At 38.2% G+C, this 21107-nt stretch overlaps 1 protein-coding gene across 1 annotated transcript in view; it reads left to right on the top strand.

Moving 5' to 3' along the window:
• ERN2 (endoplasmic reticulum to nucleus signaling 2) overlaps window positions 1–21107 on the top strand; it is an 886535-nt gene that overhangs the window by 180766 nt on the left and 684662 nt on the right. The window contains exon 3 of the mRNA XM_044089233.1: window positions 10866–10899. Coding sequence (XP_043945168.1) covers window positions 10866–10899 — 34 coding nt within the window. The remainder of the gene's footprint in view (window positions 1–10865; window positions 10900–21107) is intronic.

Here is a 21107-nt window from a genome sequence, read left to right as displayed (position 1 = left end):
TATGAACATGTCATCAGTTTGCCATCCATTTTCCATTGCAAAATTACTAACTTATCATTTTTTAATGTGGCATAGGCAATTTATTCTTCAAGGGCAACAGGCAATTTATTTGTAGATGAAACAGTGAAATATAAAGGTGGTTGGTAGCAGCAACCTTTTCATTAGTTACAGATCCCTTTACTGTGAAATTATTTAGATGACTTCTGCAGAGATTTTGCATATTTACTGATATTGGTGGATTATAATGACAGAAGTTTGAGTGGCCTTTTATGGTTGAAATTTTCTGAAATGGGTAGTTTTTTTTCATTATTGGTTCATACATTTTGTTTCATTGCTTACTAGAAGACTGTTCCAAACTACAAATTTAAAACACATTCTAACAAGTGGTGCTGTATTATACAAGGAATATAATTTAATACAATTGGGTTAATACAACCAGGAAGGTGAATCAAAGAATGTAAACATATATGCTTGCTCACAGGATGCAGGAGATAAAAATAGGGAAATAGACCAGTCACCAATGGTGTCCCCCAGGGTTCGGTGCTGAGACTTTCTCTGTTTGGCTTATACATCTAAAAAGCAAAAGGAAATACCAAAGGGCTTTGGCCGACTAAGTTTGACATGACTGCAAACTAGGAGCAGTTATTGAATCCCCAAATGACTTAACTATCATGCAGGAAGGTTTGTGCCAAACAGTAACTGGTGCCAGAATCGTGAACTGAAACTAAACTCCAAGAAATACATTATATCCTTTGGGAAGTCATCTAAACCAGGGAACTGCCAAACTGAAAATGGCCCCTGAGAACTGACCCAGTTATTTGTCATTTGGGAACTTGTGTGTACAGTGACCTAACTTTTGACCAACATGTGCCTTGAGTCATGAGAAAGTCTTTCTATATTGCACAGCTTATAATAAATTTGATTGTGACTAGATCTAGAGATGTTATTGTCCCCCTTTACAAAGCCCTCATTAGGTCAATCATTTTGCATAATGCCCGCTTTGGCACGTATCTGTCCAGACCCATGCAACAGTTGGAATACCCACAGAGATACCTTGCTAAAGGGATACAAGTCCTAAACAATAGGCCTTTCATGGACCACCTCAAAGATTTATCACTATACTCAGTATCTTACAGAGTGCTTAGTTGTGACATGTCCGGTATACAAGGCATCCTCCAACCTAATACAGATGGACTTACTGAACATCAGCAAGTCAAATGGCATCAGAAATACTCAGTCCAGGTATCTAAACTGAATGTTGTGGAGAAATGGATATATATCACAGAGTCTACCACTGTTCCCGAAGATACTATCCATTCAAGTAAAACAAAGCTCACCCCTGTCCATATTCAAATACAACTTTGATCTAAGGATGGGTGACAGAAAATATACTCCAGGATTGCCCCTTATGCCACTAATGGATAGAGGCAGTTCCTAAATGCTGCATCACTTACATGGGTCCCCTCAAATTATCTATAGTATGATCACATTTATTCTCGCTAGGGCTAATATACAATTATCAGCAATGGCATAGGTAAAAACCAACCAGGAAATGTTAATTCAATCACCAGAAGGGAATTTAGTTGAGCTTAAAATTTCCTTCAGGTGAACCTATGTTATGGTAGCAAATAATTTTAAAAAATTGCCCTTTTTAGATCACTAAGTGCCCCTTTCACCCTCTGCCCCCCCCCCCCAGTCTTCAGCAGCTTCCTGCACCTTTGATTATGTTACGACCTACATTTTTAAACAGGGTGCCTTGCACTACTACATTTGACTCTGAAGATGCCTTTTTAGCTGTAATGCTAGGCAAAAGTGCTTAGTCAACTGTGTGTCTGTTTCAACTAAAAGTGTGAATTCGGTGGATTAAAAGATCATACTTTCATTTTGAGCTTTGGGTGCAGCTTTGTTTTATTTGGATACTGACTCTATTCTTGAGGCAGCTACCTGGTCTTCTGTGCATACCTTTGGCAAGCACTACAAGTTGGATGTGATTTCCAGAGTTAGAGCTGGCTTTGCTAGGGCCATTCTCCTTCCTTTCTTTTTTCCTGAGCTTTTGCGCTTTCCCTATTGTAAAGATTACTGCAGCAATGATATGGAAGGACGTAGTACAGTTGTGTAAGATCTTACCATAACGGTAGATGTCTTTCTCTTCACTGTTGCAATATTCACTCCCTCCCTCCTTCGCTCTGGTTCTTTTGTCTTCTGGATGTTCTGGTTACCTCTTTTTGTTTCCTTGGACTGGCGTTCCTACTGGGGCTCCCAGTTCTGAGGTTGGTATGTCCAGATGTCACCTTTATGCCCTACACTATACATGGGGAGCATAAGTATGACACACACCTTAAAACAAGCAACCTAAAGGCTTTAATATACTGGCCGGATGTCGGGCCGCCCTTGGCAGGGGATCCCTGTTGTAAAGAATACTGCAACAGTGAGGAGCTCTTACACATCTGTACCGTACTCGGTCTTTATGTTTTGTTACACTCTTCCTAAACATGAGCCAGCAGGTGTAGCTTTATTTAATCCCTCTGCGCTAAACACTTAGTTCCATTCCTACTCTTTCTGATAAGGATGGGAAGGTTATTGATTAGTCTGGGGAAAAATGTGTATGCTTCTGCAACTTTGATTTCCAGAATTTGAATTGTCAGGCTCAAACGTTAAAGTTTGTTCTGACTGTCTGTGAAGGTATGAGGAATATTTTATCTGCTTTAAATAATTTAATTTCTTTTGTTGGTCAAGTCACTACTCATTCTATACAACGTGTTTAAGACTCAGGGCTATGACCACTGGTGCTGTTTTGAGAAGGCTTGCATGGGTGCATTCTCAGAACCCCCCAGATGTTAAGAGATTTTAAATTCTCCTTTAGATAGAGATTTAGTTTTTGGCCCCTCTGCTGCAGAAGTGATCAAAAAGTGTGATAAAAGGGGTAAGCTGATATAGGGAGTCTCTAAGATTTGTCAGCCCTCCTTTTACAAATTTTCCAAGGGTTTCTCTAAATCATCATCCAGTTTTGGTAAGAAGCAAAATAAACAGTGTCAACAAAACTCAGGTAAACATACATTTAAGAAGAAATGGTGGTGGAGGTGGTGGTGGTGGAGGTGGTGGTGGTGGGTTCAAAGAAGAATTCTGGAAACTCCCAAATCCAAGGACAGTCCAATAAATTACAATAACTGTTTAAGAGATTTTGTCCCCCCCCACCCCACCCTGGAAGCCCTTTTTTTTCTTCCAGAAAATGTAAATCTCCACTTTTCTGTTTGGCAACAGATGGTTTCAGACAAATGGGTTATGAAGATCATTCAAGAAGGTTACAGATGGCAGTAGGAGGAAATTCCTCCTTTCCAGGAGGTAATTACTCACCCTCCAGACCAGACTCCTTTGTTTCCACAAGTCCTTCATCACATCCTGTTCCAGGGAGTGATAGAACTAGTTTTTTCTTCCTGGGTGAGAAGGGGGTTTTATTCAAGGATGCCAAAGAAAGAAAATGCTTGGAGATCAATTCTGGATCTTTCTTTCCTAAACATGTTTGTGATAGTGCCCAAATTCAAAATGATGTCACATCACAACCTGTTACCTCCTCTTCCTCTTTCAAGTTTCCTTGTAACATTAAATTTAAAAAATGTTTATCATCACATTCATATTCATCCAGAATTCAGGCATTTCTTAAGGTTTTATGTGTCTGGATCACATTATCAGTTTTCTGCCTTACCTATTTGGACTATCCACTGCACCAAGAGTGCTAACAAAGTATTTAGCTCCAGTTATAGCTCAGTATAGGCTACGGGTTATCCACATTTTTTCCATATTTAGATAGCTTGCTTATCTTTGCAGAATCTTTTTCAAAGTGTCTGGAATCTCTGTAAATGGGGATTCCAAGAGAACATTGAAAAGTCTTTCCTGACTCCTTGTCACAGGGTTGTGTTCTTGGGATGCCAACTAGACAGCACAGTTCAAAAAGCTTTTCTTCCACTAGAAAAATAGATCTATATCTAGAACTATTTCTAAGGTTTTCCACTCAGACTTCAGTCACTGTGAGGGAATACCTTAGGATTTTTGGTCTCATGGCTTCCATGATTCTCATGATACCCCTGGCAAGACTCCACAGGAGCAAGATATAGGGGGTATCTAAATTCTGTCTGGTCCTAGCACCAGCACCCCCTGTCTTTTCGTATCTCAGTGCTGGGGTTTGTCAGAAGGGAAATCACTTGGTTGAGACAACAGCTATCCCTAAATCTAGGACTCCCCTTCTCCCTCCCTAGTCCTAAGCAGTCTGTCACCACAGATGCCTTGGACTTTGCTTGGGGAGCAGTTTCATGAGTTATAAAAGTGAAAGATGTGTTGGGCACCAAGGACAGGTACAAGCACATGAATATAAAAGAGATGCTTACTCTGATCAAGTTTCAGGACTTCTTTAAGTTGTGACAGAAAACACCACAGTCATTTGGTACATCAACAAGCAAAGGGAACCAGGTTGGATCCCCTCTGCAGATTAGCCATGTCAACTTTTGATACAGCTTCACAGAACAATCCCACTGTACAGGCATCCTATATTCCGTCAGAGCAAAACCGTGTGGCAGACAAGCTGAGCAGGACAAGGGCAGACTCTCACGAACGGAAAGTATGTAGAGGTATTCCAAGATTTGCGTCATTTGTGGGGAGTTCCTCAATTAGACCTCTCTGCTGGCAAGATTCTGCTCCAGGACGGCATGCAAGAAGACCTGGAAGGTTCATAAATTCATAGGAAATACTAGGCTAGTTACTCTTGTGGGCCATTTCAAGTCTAGCCAATTTCCCTTGGTTAGAATCAAACCCTGTACCTCTTATTTGTGAAGTAAATGTCTTAACCATTTTGCCAGCCTCTATCCCCAGGTGTCTTTTCTGGTTGGTGCTAGCAATATAACCGGCATTCATTCAGGGTTAGTTGTTCTCTGGTTGTACAGTATTTGAGTGCGTTACTATCCTATGCCTTTTCTTACTCCTCTATCAAGGTCCATTTATTGACTATTTCATCATGTCTGCCCATGAATCCTCCTCTTTCAATGCATTCTCATGTTAAAGTTTTTTGAAATGGGCTTTGCATAAGAGGCCTCCAAGAAAACCAGTAGCCCCTCCATGAGATTTTCTTTTTGTATTAGAGAAGCTAATACTTGCTCCATTTGAACCAACCAACTAACTTGTCTGATGTGAGGGTCTTAACACTGAAAACAGTTTTCCCTTTGCAAGAAAGATGTCCAAGTTGCAAGCTCTTACTGTGAGTAAATCCTGTCTCATTTTTCACAGGGACAGGGTTTCCTTGAGAACTACTCCTTCTTTTATCCCTAAAGTGTCATCCAAGTTTACTTTAAGCTAAGCTATCCATCTCATTTTCTTTCCTGAACCTAAAAATGAGAGCGAAGGGGTACTCCATACCTTGGATGTCCACAGACAACTCTGGTACTATCTTGACAGAACTAAAGCTTTCAGATCAATTGTTCATTTCTTTTGTTATACCCACCACAATAAAACCATACCAGGCACTGTCAATGCCATCTCTACCAAGGCCTTGGATTCCTTTGTTGCTTTTTGTAAGGAGTTGACTTCTAGAAGTATTATAGAAGCTGCTACGTGGTCCTCTATATATACTTTCACAAAGCACTGTAAGCTTGATTCCTTCTCTAGGTCTTCAGGCTTTGCAAGGAGCATTGTCCAGGGGCTCCTGGACTCTTTTCCTTACACCTCCTAAATGTAGATAGCTAGGGTAAGCTACCCATATAGCTAAGGCTATTGCAGCAGGGATCAATATCACAAACACAGAACAGCTGTATGTTAACACACAATAACAGTAGATGTTTGAATGATCACTGCCCCAGTAGCTGCTCCCTGCCATCCATCCCCTTGTTTTTTGATGTGTTGCTTATGGCAGAGTGTGGTTGTGTATTTTTGTTCTTCCTAACATTGTCCTTTTAGGGCTAAGCATCCCTTTCTTTGTTGGCAGGAAAGCTCTGAAGGGCTTTACGCACAAACTTGCCTTTTACTCATTTCAGCTTTTCGGCTTAAGCTGCCAGACTGTTAGGGTACATGGAAGGTAACCTGAAACTTTGGAAAATGGCTGGTTGTTATATCTTTGGCAGGATATTACCCATATAGCTAAGGCTGCTGTAACAGTAATCATTCGAACATCTACGTTTATGGGAAGTTTATTTACACACCTGTACTTTTTTGCTATTGGTTGTTTTAGCCCTTTTTTCAGTCAGTGATTCTGCTGACTTCCATGCATATGAAAAGACATCTTTCTAGAAAGGACTTCTTAAACAAGTGTGTTTTGTGCCGCTTTGTGTCCCTAGCTCAAGAGTTTTATTAATGCTGCCCAAACCAATAGGTAACACAGAAGAATAAGTGAGGAGAGTCTAGAAGAGCTATGTGAAAAACAGGAAAATGTTTATTTCTTAATCAAACCTTCCAGTTGTAATTAAACATTATTTTGTCATCAGCTACATTTAAAGGCAGAATTGTTCCATACTCATCAAATGTTGTAGTATGCTCTTAATTTGGATATATGTTATTGAGCCAATGTAGTCTGAATACACAAGATGTCCTTAGACCTTACACTAGCAGTCCTACATCATTTGAGAATTCTTTTATTTAGTTTATTTCTATCCAACTTGATATATTGCTCATGATATTCACACAGTGTGGCACAGTTTTCTCATTTGTTGTGCTCCTGAGCTTTTAATCTCCTTTCCCACCTCTCCTCCCTTTATTAATCTTGACGTTCTGTTTTATTCACTCATCTCTAGTTTTCTGTACCTACTTCCTGCTTTTTTTGTACCACCTCCTCCTCATTCCCCTCTCTCTTTAAAAAAATTGTACTGACTGAAGGAATTTTATTTATTTCGTTGATTTTGTTTTCCAGGAAAGTCCAACTGGGTAAAGCCCCATTTCAGTGGAGTCCAGGAAGAAAAGCTTTACAATAGATACATTTGAGTGAATCATATGTAAAGTGTGCAACAACTCTTAGTATTGTATAGTATAACAGGTGATCTCCATCTCAGATGCACTATATAGAATTTACAGCATATTAAACTCAAGAGACAACTGTAGGACAGTAACCATTTGAAATGTCAGGACCTCCTAGAGCAAGTCATGAAACATGGAGACTGAATTGCCAAAAAATGGACTTGCATATCTGAAGTCCAAGATAGCCATTTCCTGAAATATTCCCTTTTTCTTTGAGGTATGAGAATCTCAGAGTAAGTATATACAAGTGTAGGGTGTATGGGAGGGGGGGGGGGGGGCTTGCCTCCTGTAAAAAAGAAATTTAAAGGAGAATAGCAGTTTTCGAGATTCTCTTTTCTTCTGCAGTTTCTTTTTTTTTTTTTTTTTTTTTTTGGAGTGTCGGCACTTGGCATTTGGACTGCTGGCATTTTAATAGGGAGCTATATAGACCAGAGTATGTACAGCAGGTAAAACTCATGCGTCAATAGAACATTCAGCATTATTTTACATTGTATGTACGGTGGATATAAAAAGTGTACACACCCCTGTTAAAATGTCAGGTTTTTGTGATATAAAAAATATGAGACCACAATAAATCATTTAAAAACTTTCCCCACCTTTAATGTGACCTATAACCTGTACAATTCAATTGAAAAACAAACAAATCCGTTAGGGGAGGAAATATAAAAAAATAAAAAATGTACAATAAGCTGATTGCATACGTGTGCACACTCTTAAACTAATACTTTGTTGAAGCAGCTTTTGATTTAATTACAGCATTCGGTCTTATTGGGTACGCACCTGCCATCAGTTAAAGAGACTGATTAACCCCAAGTAAAGTTCAGCTGTCCTAGTAGGATTTTCCTGACATTTACTCAGTTGCCTGCTACAGCAAAAGCCCTGGTTCGCAGAGTGCTTACAAAGCATCAAAAGGATGTCATTATTGAACAGTCTCAGTCAGGAGAAGGCTACAAAAAAATTTCCACAACATTGGATATACCATGGAACACAGTGAAGACAGTCATCAAAAATTGGTGAAAATATGGGACAACAGTGACGTTGCAAAGAACTGGAGGTCCTTCCAAAATTGATGAAAAGACAAGACGAAAACTGGTTAGGGAGGCTGCCAAGAGACCTACAGCAACACTGAAGGAGCTGCAATAATTTCTGGCAAGTACTGGTTGTTTACTAAATGTGATAACAATCTCCCGTATTCTCCATATGTCTGGCCTATGGGGTAGGGTTGCAAGACGGAAGCCTTTTTTTACACAGAAAAACATCCAGGCCTGGCTAAAATTTGCAAAACAATACATCAAGTCTCCCAAACACATGTGGGAAAATGTGTTATGGTCTGATGAGACCAAGGTTGAACTTTTTGGCCACAATTCGAAAAGGTACATTTGGAAAACAACACTTCGCATCACCAAAACAACACCATCCCCACGGTGAAGGATGGTGGTGGCAGTATCATGCTTTGGGGTTGGTTTTCTTCAGCTGGAATTGTGGCTTTAGTCAAGGTAGAGGGGAATTATGAACAGTTCCAAATACCAGTCACGTTTGGCCCAGAATCTTCAGGCGTCTACTAGACAGCTGAAGAGGAATTTCAGCTTTCAGCACAACAATGACCCTAAGCATACATCCAATCAAAAAAACAATGGCTTCACCAGAAGAAAATTAAAGTTTTAGAATGGCCCAGCCAGAGCCCAGACCTAAATCCAACAGAAAATCATTGGGGTGACCTGAAGGGGACTGTGCACAAGAGATGCCCTCGCAATCTGACAGATTTGGAGCACTTTTGCAAGGAAGAGTGGGCAACTATTGCCAAGTCAAGATGTGCCATGCTGATAGACTCCTACCCAAGAAGACTGAATGCTGTAATTAAATCAAAAGATGCTTCAACAAAATATTAGTTTAAGGGTGTGCACACTTATGCAACCAGCTTATTGTAAGTTTTTTTTATTTTTCATATGTTTTTCCCTAACAGATTTGTTTGTTTTTCAATTGAATTGTACAGGTTATAGGTCACATTAAAGGTGGGAAAAGTTTTGCAATGATTTATTGTGGTCTCATTTTTTATATCACAAAAACCTGGCATTTTAACAGGGGTGAGTACACTTTTTATATCCACTGTACATAATCCCAAGTAAATATCAGCACACACACACAGCATATAAGGCATGCACACAGTTTTTCCAATGAGACAGATTCTGTAGAGATTCATAACCAGAAAAAAGTTAAGAAGGAACAAGAATTGGAATAAAATTTAGAAATTTTTATCAGATTGTGGAATATATGTCCATATATTGTAGTTTTACTGTTTAGCATATGCCTGTACTGTAATTGTGGAGCTTTTCTCACTAGGCCACTTAAGACATGTTTTTTGCCTCATTCGGACAACCTAGTAACCCAAATACAAATAAACAAAAAATGTGCAAAAGTGTCTGTAGCTGTGACTTCTTGATTTCTTACAAATATTTTTGTCTTTTCTTGAGAACTTCATTGTAGCTATGACACTTGTATTACGAGATCAACACTTTGATTCTTTTACTGTTGTGTGATTGATTGATGAAATGTTAGATCAAACATTTAAAAACGGCATAGTTATGTCTTGTTTTTTTCTTGGATCCCTTATCAGCTACAGGTTGGACCATTGTCATCACAGATATCATCACAGTATTCACTCCTGTTATCATTTTATTCACTGTTAGTGTTGAGGGGGACACGTTTTTGCGTGGAGTGTTACTGTCTAGTGCCACATAGGTCAGAGTGCATGGCAACGTTTAACTTTGTCGCAGTAATGGATTCTTGTCTGTCAGCAGGTGGCTGGTCAGCTTTCCTTCTCCCATTTCCATTTTGATTGGAGGAGTATAGTAGATGCACTTTGCACTTGTGCATGCATCTATAAGATGCCTTCTGATACCGCAACATTTGATGGTGAAGCTTCATTGCTGAGTGTTTTCTACCTTTCAGTTAAAGTCCAGTAGTTGATGATTAGAATAGTACCTTGCCACTTCAGTGCTATATTTGTTTTCATCTGATACTAGAGTCCCAGGTAACTGAAACACTAACCAGGTACAACTGATTATCTACACAGCTTCTCAAAACAGTACCTGCACAAAAGGCAGTGTCCTTTAGGAGGACAAGCAGCCCTATACCTCTCCTTTGTGAGGAATGACCCCCCACCCACCCACCCTTATATTTACTGACTCCAGACTTATAACATAGAAAGAGGGAAACATCTTGCAAAGGTGAAACTAGTTGCCGCATGAATAGTAGTCCTGCTGTCCCATTCTAACAGTGGGAGTGGCCATCATGGAAAAGTAGAATCACAAAAACAGAATACGGGAGGTATGGTTAACTAGTGATACTTTGACCACATGTAGGGTAAGCACTGTTTCTCACTCTTGCCCTCCCCTTTTATATCAACTTATCTTTATTTGCTTATGTTCATTTTTTACTTTGAACCACTTATGCGGTCAACTGAGATAACACAGTACTCCCCCCTTTTCACCATTGAGACTCCTCAGACAATACAATATATTAGAACAGCTAACTATAGCTACTGGCTATTGTAGTACTTATTTTTGTTTGTATACTGAGTAGAAAACATTTTTCTTGTGGCGATTTGACTCCTGAGAGCCTATTCAAAATGGCAACTTTCTGTTTTTAACTTTTTTTTTTAATTCAGTAGAAATGGACAGTCATTTACTCTTTTTTATTTTATTTTTTTTTTAGATCTGAAGTATAGAGTCTGTAAAATATTCTTTGAAATGTGTTATTCACAGATCATATATAGGTTGGCTTGCACTTGGCAAATGCAGACATTTAAGAGGGAGATGTTTTCTTATTCATTTTACTCAAGTAATTCCTGTCCATGTGTTTTTTTTTCTTTTCAGATCCAATTATTCAAGTCCCGGATTATCTAACAGAGTAAGCTAATTCATCTCAGATTATGAGTTGTATTTTCTGTTCTCAATTTGCAAGTATTTGTAATCCAAAATAGTTTATTTGCTTTGTGAAGCAGTGGCTCTGAAATTAAGCAAGTATTTATTTTCTGTTTTATTTTGCTGGTATGCAGTATATAAAAATGATATGTCTTTTTCATTTTAAATTTTAAAGCAGAAACGTTAAAGAAAATTTATTTTGTGATAGCATAACTCTCACTCTAGCTCAGTTTATTTTCTTTGTCTTACAGTCTTGATCAGTCATAGAACTTTTTTAAATGAGTATGACTTCACTCTGTTTTGAAAAATTGCTTATTGTCAGCTTCCTGCGATTCTTGAAGCCAGACTGATTCAGTGGCTGGTTAAAGAGTAAGTAATTAGACTGTTTTAATAGTTATTGGTGGGTGTGCTTGCTAGACTGTGTAAACTTTCTGGCATTGAAGCCTGTCAGAAAAATTAGTACCACAGTAAGGCAGACTTGCTGCATTGAAGCAGGTTGACCGCAGTGTCATGGTATGGTTGGTGGAACAGGGTGCCATCATGTGGCAGATTGGCCTGACTACTTCAGTAAAACAGGATGACCGAACACCACGTTAAGGCAGCTTGAACTGGGTGCCACTGAACTGAGTTGACAGCCAAAGCATGCATCCTGGCCGAAGGTAAAGCAGAAAAATTCCTAAAGTTTGTATACATACTTTGGATGTGACATTAAACAGAGATTCCATCAACCTAAATTGATGTCATCTCAGGTGGATTAAAAGATCCCATGGCATCTGTCAAAAAAGAGAAGTGTAAATTCAGTGATGCACTAGCTAAATTTCTCCTACTCAGTATGAATACCACCTCAAGTCTCCCCTGAAAAGAGTTTCCTTGCCTAGTAAGACTAACTTGGTCACAAAATATCAAACCTATATTTCCCTCATATGTGTATGGCTCCCAAGTATGCATTAAAGTCCAGAAGGCTTAGGATTTGTACTTGGAAGTATTTGTATACCCAGAGCAAACTTTACTGAAATTTTCCTCAAGTTGAGTACAATGTGGGGAAGAAAGAGGTAACTGGGAATGTGTTTTGGGAATATAATGAGTTAGCAGATTTTAAAAGTTCCCTACCGAATACTCTGTCAGAAATATAGGGTGAGCAAATGGGTGTAACTAAGGAAATTATGCTTTTGAACAGGGACACAGGATCTGAATGCCTCAGACATGATAAGGCCTTGTTACATTTAATTCTGGTGGCTGCCAAAAAAGGAATTACTAGAAAATGAAACTCAAAGTCTAAATCAACTGTATTTTTGAAGTATTGAATATTGTAATAGCGATAAAAGAACTAGAAAAGGGAAGGAGAAAATTCCATAGAAATGGAAATTCTAGGAACAATACATGCAGAATAATGTTCAGGAAGAGGAGAGAGGTTTACGAAAAGGCAGGAATTGAGCAGTTTCTGTAATAGGTTCATAGGTGTGTACTAGGCCAGCAGCCCTGGTGCTGTCTCTGAGTTATGAACCTGTCCCTCCAGGATGTTCTGTTGATTGTAGTAACGAGGTTGAGTCCCGGAGCGTGTGGTGCAGAGGGATTGGGATTTCTTTAGGTGTAACATTTCCAACAGGTCTTGTTCAGACATGGCTTTGTAAGTCAAGTAGAGATCGCCTCTTAATAGATGATATGAGACAGAGAAAAGCTGGATTTTTTTGCATCTGTCGATGCAGGGCATGTGTTTAAGGCCTAGGATCCTCTTCATGAGGTACTTTTGTGGTCTTTTCAGCTGTTGCAGGTGTTTAGTGAGATACATGCCAAATGGGGCATTATACTCGATGATTGGTCTAATGAGGGAAGAGTAGCGAGAGATGATTATCTCTTTCTTCCTGGATGCGAAACCCTTGGTAATGAGATGTGCCACATAGAAGGGCATTCTGACCACAGTGGCAATGTTATGGTTGAAGGAGAGGTTGCTGTCAACCCGTGTCCCCAGATCTCTTAAAATGCCTTCAGTGTTCAGTGGGCTACTATCAGTGTGGTAATTAGTGGGAACTGAGTTTTTCCCAAAGGGAATGACGATGCATTTTTTGGCATTAAGCTTAAGGTCATAGTCTCAACACTAGTCATTAGTCTCAGTGAGGCCTTTCTGTAGGATGTCTACATCACTTGGGGAGTTAATAATGGCTCCAACTTGCAACCGTCGGTGAACTTGGTCAGCCAGAGTCCCTCCATGTTAGCTTGGACTTCTGAGGAGTAGATGCCAAACAGGAGAGGACCCAGGACCGATCCTTGTGGGACTCCTCTCGTGACTGGTCGGCAATCTGACTTGGAGTCTACTACTTATACAGTGTGGGTTATATATGTGAGCCAGTTTGCAACCCACCTAGTGATATAGGGGTTGATACCTAGTTTGGTGAGTCTATCAATAATTCCTAAGTAGGGAATGGTATCAAAGGCCTTGGCCAGATTGAGGTAGGCTGTATGAACTGCGTTGCCCTCATCCACAGCTCTGGTAACTGACTCAAAGAAGTCAACCAGGTTGAACAGGCATGATCTACCCTTCACAAAACCAAATTGTGTGGGAGTTTGGAGATTACCTATATCCTTGTTAATTAAGTCCATGATGATGTGCTCCATAGCCTTACATATTAGCCTTGTCAGGCTAATGGGAAAATAATTCCCAGGGTCTGTAATTCCTCCCCCTTTATTTAATACTGGACTGATGATAGTTAAAAAAAAATATGTGGTGTATATATACATAGAACCATGTTAATATGCTTTATTTTCTTTCATAGTGATGTATGTTTGTCTGTGTTTTAAGTGATAAATTTAATAAATTAAAAAAAAAACTTATATTTCTCAACTCCAAGCCACTTTGAACAAAGCTCACAGTGGCTAAGTTGTGCATACATACTTTTGCTGTTGTTCTCCTTCTGCTTAATTCTGGCTACTCCAGTGTCTCCATCAATCACTGGGTCTACCAGCCTCTCCTACTACCCCTGGACTATCTTTGTTTTAAGACTTGGACTGCCATGGAACCTAAGTGCATCGGGGGATGCTATTATTGACTGTTTTCACCAAGTGATTACTCCATTTATGACCTAGCCTTTGGTAACTTCCCCTCCCCTGCATTCACCTGTGTTATCCAAGGTCTTCTCCCCTCTAGAGACCATACTTCCTCACAGAGAATGCATAGATGAACGCCTTTCCCCTGGAATGGGCACGCCTATCCCCCCACCAGCACCTGAGCCACCCAAGCAGCTAATTGAACCCAGGCCACTTGGGCTGTAGTCAGGGCTTTATCCCTCAATGTCATGGCACTGGCCAAGTTTATTCATAATTGGTAAAATATTAACACTTCATATATCAGTATTTCATATATCAGTTATTTACAGCTCTCCATCAATTTACATTATAAAGTTTTAGGAGATGTTTATGTAAATTGGGTCCCCTTACTAGCTTCCTCTGCATGTTCATCTTTTACAGGATGCAACTTTGAACAAATTGTTAACATACCAACAGGGCCCATTCCCATTACTGGAAATATTACTTTTGTAGGCTGAATATTAACAAACAGCCCCAACACTAAAGTTGTCCTACTTCCTGTGCTAAGTTGCCATAACATATTTACTACTGCTTTCATATAAAGACATATGTTGGTGCTAGTAAATGTCATCAGCTGTTGCTTCATATCAAAATAAAAATTTCCTCTCTACTTGCAGAACTGGCAAATGAAGATTTGTCCCCGTTTGCTTAACAGACGGTAACATTTTCCCTTTATTCATTCTTTCTTCCACTACCCTGTCCTCTTTATCATGTTCAGGGTCATGGAAATGTGTAAGCGTATCCTAGAAAGCAGTGGGTCTATAGCAGAACCGGTGTGAGATGGGATAAAACTACTTCCCATGTTACAGTACAAGAAATAAACAGCTCTCCCATCTATATTTTTATACTGAGCTAAAAGATTTTATGGAACCACTTTAAAATATATGAATCAGTCATGACAGGCTTATTCTGAAGTTAGAAACCACTACAAAAAAAAAAAAAAAACACTTTTCTTGGATTAGCTGTAGCTACATTAGAAAACTAGTGTTTATCCTAAACATTCAGAGTTTCTTACTACAGAAAGAATTAGATAGAGGTTCTGCTGTTGAGTCTATCTATAATGGTATTGCAGCCCATCTAAACTGTACCATAGTAACCAAGGCAAAGCTACCATCTGGTGGTAGTCCACTTTTAAGTCAAGGAATCAGTTCTACAACCTCAGATTCTCCTCCTTTAACTGGCCTAACTGGTCAGTTAGATGAACCCAAACTTTAGTTAGATTTCACTTCAGGTAGTATTTCAACAAAAATAAACTCATGTCTTAAAATCACATGCCACTAAAGGCAGCCAGGCATCTAGCCTGTACACAAAATTGCTGTCCCAGTAAAACACAAAGGCAACACATCCCTCTACCAGGTACATTCCCAGAACTCTGAGGAACTGCAGCCAAACTAATCAAGAAATGTCTGAAAATGCACTTTATTTGCACTCGAGAATATTTTTTTTACGTAGAAATATATCTTAGTTTCCAAAATAATTATTCACTGTCCAATTCAGGCCATGGATGTCATACTAAACTCATGGTACATTGTTAGTCCTAAGTTCACAGTTACTAGGTTTGTGGGTTAGGTAACCATTGAGAAGCTTGGCCAAATAACCCAATAGAATTGTGATGTATTAACCACTCTAGGCAAGGAGAGCTATACCATAAGCCTCAGGGGCGAATTTGAGATTTTCCATACACTTGTCAAGTATTGATTTAAATGTAGCTAGGGTGGTACTTTATTTGATATGTTAAGGGAGTTTGTTCAAAAGAATGAAGATGCATTGAGGTAGATGTCTATCATATCAGCAGGTCCTCTTTATGTGCAGTTGAAGTTTGAAATGTGTGGTGTAGGTATTTGAGATGCGGTTGGTTTTGTGGAGATGGTGAAGATCAAGAAAGACAGGGCCTTTCATAACATGGAAGGTCAGGCTGAGATCACTATGTAAGAATGTATAGAAGATTAAATATAATGGGGAGGACGTGTAAATTTGATAAAGAATGGATTTCAGGATGGATATTCAGCAGAATATCAGAGACAAAGGAAAACAGGAGTACTTGTATTAATTGTTAGTGGAGCTCCAATAGTGATATAAGAGGAGAAAAAGATAATAATGGTAGATAGGTGGTAGTAAGGGGCTTCTGACAAGGGAGGGGGATTACACTGGCACGTATTTATATTCCAACTAAAACTGCCATTATGGAGCTTAAAAAAATGGGAGAGATAATCAGCTTTCAGCAGGGAATATTACTTATAAGTGTGGAATGAAACTTGATTTTCAACAGTGAGGATCTATCTGGGGACATAGAAGGGAAATATAACAAAATAGGGTAGATTTCTGAAGAACGTTATGAAAATATTTAGTACTGAAGATGTGAATTCAATAGTAGGAACTCTGAGAGAGAATTTACTTATTATTCTCCAAGGTACAATAACTGGGCTAGACCAGATAAAATTATGTTTCACAGGAACATGTGCATTTAATTGTAGATGTTGACACCCTTGCAATAACTATTTCAGATCATGAACCAATAATTATCAAGATAAAAATGCAGGGTAATGAAGTAAAGATGAGACACTGACACTTCCCCACCTAACTGTTAAAAAGAGAGGAATTTAAAGAATCGATAGTGGAAGTTATTCTGGAGTTATTAGGGAAGAAGGAAAATACTCCAGAAGTTACAGCTAGCGAGTGAAATAAAATGAAACTGGAGTTTAAAAAATAGGGTAGAAATAAAAGAAAGATAAATTTGGTTCAGCAGTAACAAGAATTATTTAGAGGGGTTGGGAAAGGTTAAAGTATTATAGAATAAGGGGAATCTTATGTAACAAGAAAAGGAGTGATTGCAGAGTACTAAAGAGAAAAGAAGGGAGTGCCTGGATAATATTCATGAGTTTAGAAAAATTGCTGTTAAGCAACTGTTTTTTTTTTTTATAATAACTCCAGAGCACAACAACTTTTGGCACGAGTTAGGCAACAGAAAGTAGAAAGAGTTTTTGACATATTTTTTGGTTATTTTTATTGTTATAGGCCCCCTGAGATATTTCAGACAATTTATGAAAATCTGTATAAGCAGAGATGTGAAGAAATCAAGAAAAAGCACAAATGGAAATATTTATGGAAGACTTAAATATGTCATGGGTAAAGGTAGATGATGCTCAACAATTAACAGTTAAGATAGGAAAAGATGAGATAAAAATGATTATGTATAACTGATCTGTAGGAAAGACTCCAGAAATAGATGGTATTCTCATAGAACTTTGGAAGCTAGGGGGAAGAAAGTGATAAAGATCTGGAAGGTTTTGTGTAAAAGTATTTTAAAAGGAGGGGAGGTACCAACACCTTAGAAAAAAGTTGTGGCTATAATGCCTAAATTTATTTATTTATTTTCATTTGACGTTTTTTTTACTGGGGTGGTCCGAATGGGTCTACAGAAACCATTTTCAGAGGAAGCCTGGGGAGGAAAGCTCCACATACAGTACAATATAAATACATTATAGCCCAAAAACAACCTAAAGATGGTAAAGACCCATTAGGTCCAGCTTCGCATAGGCCCATTGAATTATAAACCATGATTATAAAGTGTTTATGTCTGTAATGGCTAAAAAGAATGGTAAAAGTGATGCCAAAATTGATAGATCTGGATCATTGTGATTTTGTGGAGGGGAGGCAAACCTTTGACAACATTAGTAAAAGAGTGATGATCCAGAGGGAAACAGAATGTAAGAAAATACTGCTGCTACTGGTGGGTCTTGATGCAGAGAAATCATCGCCAGAGTAAGGTGACATTTTATGAGTAGGACAATGGGAGAATTTGCATTTCTTGATACAGTAATAAGATTAATTAGAAGGATATATAAAGGATCGGAGACAAAAATCAAATTGGGAGGGTTCCTGTGTGATAAGTTTTGTCTGAACAGTAGAATCAGGCAGGGGTGTCTTCTCTCCCCTCTGTTATTCGTTCTATATATAGAACTGTTGGCAAAGAAAATAAAGGACTTAGAAATTCAAGGATGTAATTGGTATGGTGTTCAAGAAAAGTTGACTTTATTTGCAGACAGCATTATTTTGTACTTCATAGAACCAGAAAAGGGCATCTCAGTGTTGTGGAACTTTCTGAGACAGTTACGTATTTTTTGGGATATTAAATTAATAAAGATAAAAACTATAGCTATAAACTATGTACCCACACACATGAATTGGTTCAGCAATACCCATATTTATGATAAAATGAAGTATTTAGGAGTATGGATTAAAAATTATTCAGTTATGGTAGCTAAGGATATGTGGGAAGAGACTAAACAAAAATAATTAAAAAACTGAGAAACTAGAAGCAATTGCCTATGGATATGGGTAGCAAGATGCAAGCAGTAAAATGTTATTAGTTCCTTTAGTTTTATACACAGGTCAGGCATATTTTTATCAACCGCAGGAGAAGTTGTGGATAGTAATTAACAAAGAGTTGAATGATTTTATCCAGGAGTTGGAAGAAGGCAAGACTCGAGTGGGATAAGCTGATCCTTGCAACAGAACAAGGAGGTTTAGGATTAGACGATTTTAGGGATATTTTAGAGCTACACAATTAAGGCTTTTTTATGTAACACAAACAGAAAGCTACAATTAAAAGTGAAAATGGATGATGATGATGAAGCAAAGGGTAATTCAAGAAATAAGGAAAGAGTGGGATTTTGAATGCAGATCCTTAAGAAGAATAACAGTCATATAGAATATTATATTCATAAAGTAGCAGATAGTATGCTAACAGCTAAGCCAACACAGGATTAGAGAAAGGAAATACTGATGATAGGGATGACTGCTATTAGGGGTACAAAAAATAGGCAGGAGGAAAGGTTAGAATTTACAGGAGGAAGCTGGCAAATTAACCAAGGTATTGGGAACAAATAATTAGAGAGGGAAGGTAATAGAATGGGAAGAGGCCGAGAAGATATTTGGATTGCAGGCTAGTGATTGCCTTCTCTATCAGGGATTCATATCAATGTATAGACAAAGAGAAAGACCTACCCTTGTTGAGTTTTTGACTGAATCTGGAACATAAACTGTTAAAAAAAGTGATAATTAGTAGGGCATATTAGTAGGGCATATAAAATATTGCATGATAACTATAGGCATCAATCAAAGGAGTTCAAAAGATATTGGGAAGAGAGATTCGATAAGCAATTCACAAAGAAACAATATGGCTCCTGAATATGCAACAAAATCTAGATGATTTGGGATTTTTGCTTGGATGTATTTGCATAGATACTTTTATAATCCAAGCAGACTCCAAAGAATTTTTCCTCAAGTAGATGGTAAGTGTTGGAGGTGTAATGGAGACAAAAGACGTATCTGTGAACATACATTCTCTGAGTATAATGAATTGGCAGACTTTAAAATTCCCTGTAGAGTACTCTGTCAGGAATACTTGATGAGCAAATCAGTGTAACTAAGGAAATCATTTTTGAGCTGGAATACTGGATTTGAGTTGCCTAGACATAGTAAGGCTTTAAGTTTAATTTTGGTGGCTGCCAAAAAAGCTATTACTAGAAAATGGGAATCAAAGTCTAAGCCAAATATACCTGAAGCAGTGAATATTATAACAGAGGTAAAATAACAGGAAATGGGACCTTTATAAAAGGAGAGGAGTAAATTACATTGAAAAAATGGAAATTGTGGGAAAAGTATATGCAGAGAAATGCTTTGGAGGAGTTTAAGAGAAGGCAGGAAATTAAAAATGTATGTAATGTTGCTTTGATTATAAGTATGGAATAGCACATGCAATGTATAATGTTTGTAAATGTGAACTTGTTAATATGGTTTGATTACATTTGTACAAATGTAAGTTTGCATACAACACAAGTAGTAATTCAATAAAGGTGTTTTAAAAAAAAGTATAATGAGGAGGCTTGTAGCTTAGGGAGCCTGGGTGAGGTGTTTGGGAATGTGCATGCTGAAGGGAGAATTTCATTTAATAATGTGCCTAATGACGGACATATAAAGAGGAACTAACACTTCTTTGTTTCGAGAGGAGATATCCTTTGAAATTAATTGTGCAAAAGAGAAAGCTTTTCTAGCCACAACTGATGCATGGTAATTGAAAAAACTGTTTGTTTTCAACAGTCGTGTCCACATCTCTGAAGACTACCCTAACACCAGTACAAGCTATACTATCTTAGAGGGCTGTAAGTTCTGTACTAACAGAGAATCCTGGTGATAAGATCATTTGTACTGACATAAATAAAAACAGATCTGTACTTCCTTAAATTAAGGAATTCCAAAGCTTGTCTTACATCTTCAATTTTCTCTGCAAATATAAGTATCAGTTCCTCTAATAATTGATCTCCAATGACCAGATCTGAAGAATCTTCGACTTCTAATGTAGTAATATCTGCTCTATCATTTGTTACAAAGGAATGATCTTCATCAAATTATGTTTTTAACATTTATTTGGTTTGGCAGTACAGTTTATTTCCTAGTGACATTTTATGGAAATGTTTTTAAGAGGTGAGGGCAAGTTTTTCTTAACTTTTACAAGCTTAATGTATTTAAACACTGGATTGGTCACTGAAGTTATGTGATTAAGTATGCGCATTATTTAAACATTTATTCATGTTGTTCTGTTTTTCTGTTGAAGACTAACTAGTTGAAAGCGCTTAACTAGTGATTAAATTATACATTTTTTTTCCTTTGACCATTGTGACCGGTGGTTTAGTTTAACATTGTTTGTTGTGTTCCACTTGGTTGTGAAATCTAGTACCATTTTTACTTGTTTGGTACCTCTGAGTTAGTAAAGTAGGATAATGGTTCCAGTTTTCAAAAAAAGAGGTAAGAGGGGAGTAAATTTCCAATTATAGAATGATCATGCTTCTCAGCCTACATTGGGCAGCCTATACCAGGGTACAGGAAATGAGAGTGACTCAGGAGGCACAGTATGAATTCCATCCTGGCAATGTGATGGTAGATCAGCTCTTTGTCCTTGCACAGCTATTGCAGGGATTATGGGAGTTTGCTAGTAATGTGTAGGTGTGTTTTTTGTACCTGGAGGAAACATGTAAAATCACACCACAAGAATGTTTTGTTCTAGGAACTGTAGCAGTGTGGGGTCCCAGGGCAATTTCTACATGCTTTTGG

This window comes from Protopterus annectens, chromosome 12.part0, assembly GCF_019279795.1.
Source record: "Protopterus annectens isolate FY-2018-M chromosome 12.part0, PAN1.0, whole genome shotgun sequence".
NCBI lineage: Eukaryota > Metazoa > Chordata > Ceratodontiformes > Protopteridae > Protopterus > Protopterus annectens.
This window is presented reverse-complemented; position numbering and strand designations above follow the sequence as displayed.